Here is a 4,202-nt window from a genome sequence, read left to right as displayed (position 1 = left end):
AAACCATTAGAGTCTTTACTAAAGTAAATTATCGTATGAGAGGTCTTCTGTCAGCTTCTATGATGAGCATAAACCCTGGACAATGATCACTTGTTGCCAAGCAACGAAATATTTTCCCATGTGGAATGAACAAATCTTGAAGCACAGGTGGAAATAGGCCACATCTTAAGGAGGGATCCAACAACCTACATTACATGCCAGGGCCTGGCCTGGAATTCAGAAGGGAAGTGGAAGAGAGGATGCCCTAAAATAACTGGAGACAGAATACTGACACAGAGCTGAAAAAGCAGGGACCAAACTAAAAAGATACAGAAAAGACTTCTCTGAATTGAGAACGGGAGAAGAACTGTTGCACAGGGATCAAAAAGCTTAAGTTCAGAACAGCCGCTGATAAAGTAGACATATTACTTTCAAATCCTGGCACCAGGCCAGCAATTTCACAGACGTGGGTAAGTCGATTACATTAACTCCAGTGCTCAACTGGTACTTATTTTATCGACCCCAAGAGGATGAAAAGTAAAGGTGGCCTCTGCGGAATTTGAACTCAGAACGTAAAGATGGACAAAATGATGTTATATATTTTGCTAGCTCACTGCTTTATTATTATTATTATTATTAATAATAATAATAATAATAATAATAATAGCACTTTCTGTTATTGGCACAAGACCTGAAATAATGGGGGTGGAGACTAGTCGATTACATCGACCCCACTCTTTCACTGGTATTTAATTTATCGACCCCAAAAGGATGAAAGGTAAAGTCGACCTCGGTAGAATTTGAACTCAGAACATAGCAACGGGCAAAATACCGTTATGCATTTCATCCAGCGTTCTAACAATTCTGCCAGCTCACCACATCATTAATAATAGTAATAATAATAATAATAATAATAATCCTTTCTGTTACAGGCACAAGGCCTGGAAGTTTTTTGGGTGAGGGGTTTGTCAATTACATCAATCTCATTACTTGACCGGTACTTAATTATCAATCCCAAAAGGATGAAAGGCAAAGTTGACCTCAGTGGAATTTGAACTCAGAACGTATGAATGAAATGCTGCTGATCATTTTGCCAAGTGCTGTAATGATTCTGATAGTTTGCTACTTTCTAATAAAGTAGACATATTAACGTCACAGACTTAGGGGACAGGATCCCTAGAAATATGAATATACATTCGATTAAGCCCGTGACTTAACCTTGTATTTGATGCGGTAACGAAGGAAAGTTTCATGATCATAGTCGTCCCATCCACCTTGGTGGCCACCATTTTGGAGAACATATTTCTGAAAAACAAAAACAATAAAAAAAAAAAAATTGGTAAAATAGAAAAAGGAAAAAGAACTGAAAGAAAACAATTGGAATTATGGATAACAGGGAACGAAATAATGGGAAAATGCTTCAGATTTGACATTTATAATTAGGTTTCTGAATGGATGCATAGGATTCAAAGGGATCATGGAGTCAAGATGGGAAATAGTAGATTTGGATTACAAGATTATACATACACATGTGCAAGCACACACGTATACACTCATGCACACACACACTCATTACCTTCACCACCAATACCACTGCCATTATCATCATCATCATCATCATCACAACCACTGCCACCACAATCATCATCATCATCACCACCAACACTGTTTAGTGGATTAGTGCTACAGGATCGAGTGGGTCAGAGGACTGCATCACAACTGAATGTCGGTCTTAGCCTGGTTTTCTACAGCCTGGCACCCATCCTAACCCCAACCACTTCACAGAGTGTAGTGAGTGCATTTTCCATGACACCAGCACTGGTGAGGTCCGTGAGGTCACCGTATGCTGGTTCCATGTAAGACCATACAATGGACTTTCCCATCAGTTTTGACATGAGAATCTAGTCATGTCACACACCCCCACCACTTGACAATGGTTCAGCACAAGAGACCAATGGAATAATAACTACAAGACTTATAATAAATATAATTATAGGTGCAGGTGTGGCTGTGAGGTAAGAAGCTTGCTTCCCAACCACATGGTTTCAGGTTCAGTCCCACTTTGGGCAAAAATCTTCTTCAATAACCTTGGGCTGACCAAAGCCTTGTGAGAGGATTTGGTAGACAGAAACTTACAAAAGGCGGCGTGCTGGCAGAAACGTTAGCACGTCGGGCGAAATGCTAAGTGGTATTTCATCTGACTTTATGTTCAGAGTTCAAATTCCGCCGAGGTTGACTTTGCCTTTCATCCTTTCGGGGTTGATAAATTAAGTACCAGTTACGCACTGGGGTCGATGCAATCGACTTAATCCCTTTGTCTGTCCTTGTTTGTCCCCTCTATGTTTAGCCCCTTGTGGGCAATAAAGAAATAAGAAACTTAAAGAAGCTTGTCACACACACACACACACACATATATATAGAAGAGAGAGAATATTATATTAAATCTCTGAGCGAGATATAGACAGCAGCAGTATGAAACCATAACATATATTTGCCAACAGGACAGTACTAGTGATGTTTATAGCCTCAGGAAGACATCTCCTCCAGCTGGCTAATGACACATATTCTGTGTCCGACTAGTATTTGTGAGGGGAGGTCATTGCTCCCATTACTAGCCATACGTGATATATACGGCATCGAGTCTCTCGGTAGTTACTCGTCCTCTCCATGTGTTAATCACCAGATAGTGATGGAAGCTCATTCCATTCGCAAATTACTATATATTTTTCTAGTGGCTCACTGTTGCTGCTCTTGTAGAAAAGAGAGAATGTTATATTAAATCTCTGAGCGAGATATAAACAGTAGCAGTACAGAACTGTAACATATATTTGCTAACTGAGTGTGGCATCCTATACAGGACAGTGCTACTGATGTTTATAGCCCCAGGAAGACATCTCCTCCAGCTGGCTAATGACACACATTCTGCGTCTGATTTGTATTTGCTAGGGGAAGCATGTGTGTGTGTGTGTTTGTGTATGTGTTTGTCCTCCCACTACCAATATTAATGTGTTTATGTCCCTGTTTATATCTACATTCCGGCAAAAGAGACTGATAGAATAAGTACAAGGCTTATGAAGAATAAGTCTTGGGGTCGATTTCTTCGACTAAAACCCTTTAAGATAGTGCTCCAGCATGGCTGCAGTCAAATGACTGAAACAAGTAAAAGTCTAAAAGAACAAAACAATAGGAATTGATAAGACAGTGCTCTAGCATGTCCACAGTTAAATAACTGAAGCAAAAGAACAAAAAATCTAATTTTTGTTAGAATTGAATGGAAACCTTACATCAAAGTTGGCAACTTCTGGTGGTAGATCAACCATAATGTCCCTTGATGATGGTCCAGAAGTTTTACTTTGATTCTTTGAGCCAATTTCAAAATTAATCTGTACTTCACCAGACCTGGACCAACTTTCAAATTTTTTCTCAAGAGCTTGAATTTCAAGTGAAGTCAATTTTTCTTCTTTCATTAATTCCTCGTAACTGAAGAACAAATAAGACAAAAGAAGCATGGAAGAAAAAAATGTCCTAATCACTTAGTCTCAAGAAATGGCAATGCTCATGGTACTTTTTAGAGGTCTTTGGAACTATTGGGAGGAAGGTACCCTTAAACTGGAATCCTGGCCCAAATGTTTGCAACAGATTGGACTGTTAAAGACAGCCAAGGGTCACATAAAGATGTTAAACATTGACAGAGTAAGTTTTCCACCCAAGTAGACAATGGTAGGATTGAAATGAAGAATGCATTGAAAAGCCAGAATAAATATGTAAAAATTAACACTTCCTTCTCCAAGCTTAGATTCGAAACCAAATCTAAGGATTCTTGTCGCCAAAACCACCACTATCAACAGGCGTGAAAAAAGGTTTTCTTTTTCCTGTCAAAAAAATGATAAATCATCTCCTTTGACCTACCACCTCAGCCATGTTAGGCAAAGTTCAAATGGACAGGAGCTGACCTATTTAGGCACAATCTCTGCTGCAGTATGTCTGTCCTTCTAGCTGCCACGGCTGTTATAAATACCATGGTCAGCAGAGGGACAGACAAGAAAGGCTCAGGATGCAGATAGAAAGGTTTTGTCAGACTACATGGCTTAGTGGTTAGAGTGTTGGGCTCACAAACATGAGGTAGTGAGTTCAATTCTCAGACCGGGCTGTGTGTTGTTTTCTTGAGCAAAAGACACTTTATTTCACATTGCTTCAGTTCACTCAGCTGTAGAAATGAGTTG

At 39.6% G+C, this 4,202-nt stretch overlaps 1 protein-coding gene across 1 annotated transcript in view; it reads right to left on the bottom strand.

Moving 5' to 3' along the window:
- LOC106874181 (coiled-coil domain-containing protein 112) overlaps positions 1 to 4,202 on the bottom strand; it is a 29,460-nt gene that overhangs the window by 11,427 nt on the left and 13,831 nt on the right. Inside the window, exons 6-7 of the mRNA XM_052972113.1 lie at positions 3,264 to 3,459; positions 1,198 to 1,284 (exon numbers count right to left, since the gene is read on the bottom strand). Of these exons, the coding sequence (XP_052828073.1) occupies positions 1,198 to 1,284; positions 3,264 to 3,459 (283 nt within the window). The remainder of the gene's footprint in view (positions 1 to 1,197; positions 1,285 to 3,263; positions 3,460 to 4,202) is intronic.

Source organism: Octopus bimaculoides, chromosome 12 (assembly GCF_001194135.2).
Source record: "Octopus bimaculoides isolate UCB-OBI-ISO-001 chromosome 12, ASM119413v2, whole genome shotgun sequence".
NCBI lineage: Eukaryota > Metazoa > Mollusca > Cephalopoda > Octopoda > Octopodidae > Octopus > Octopus bimaculoides.
The sequence above is the reverse complement of the archived record's forward strand: the minus strand, read 5'-3'. Positions and strand labels throughout refer to the sequence as shown.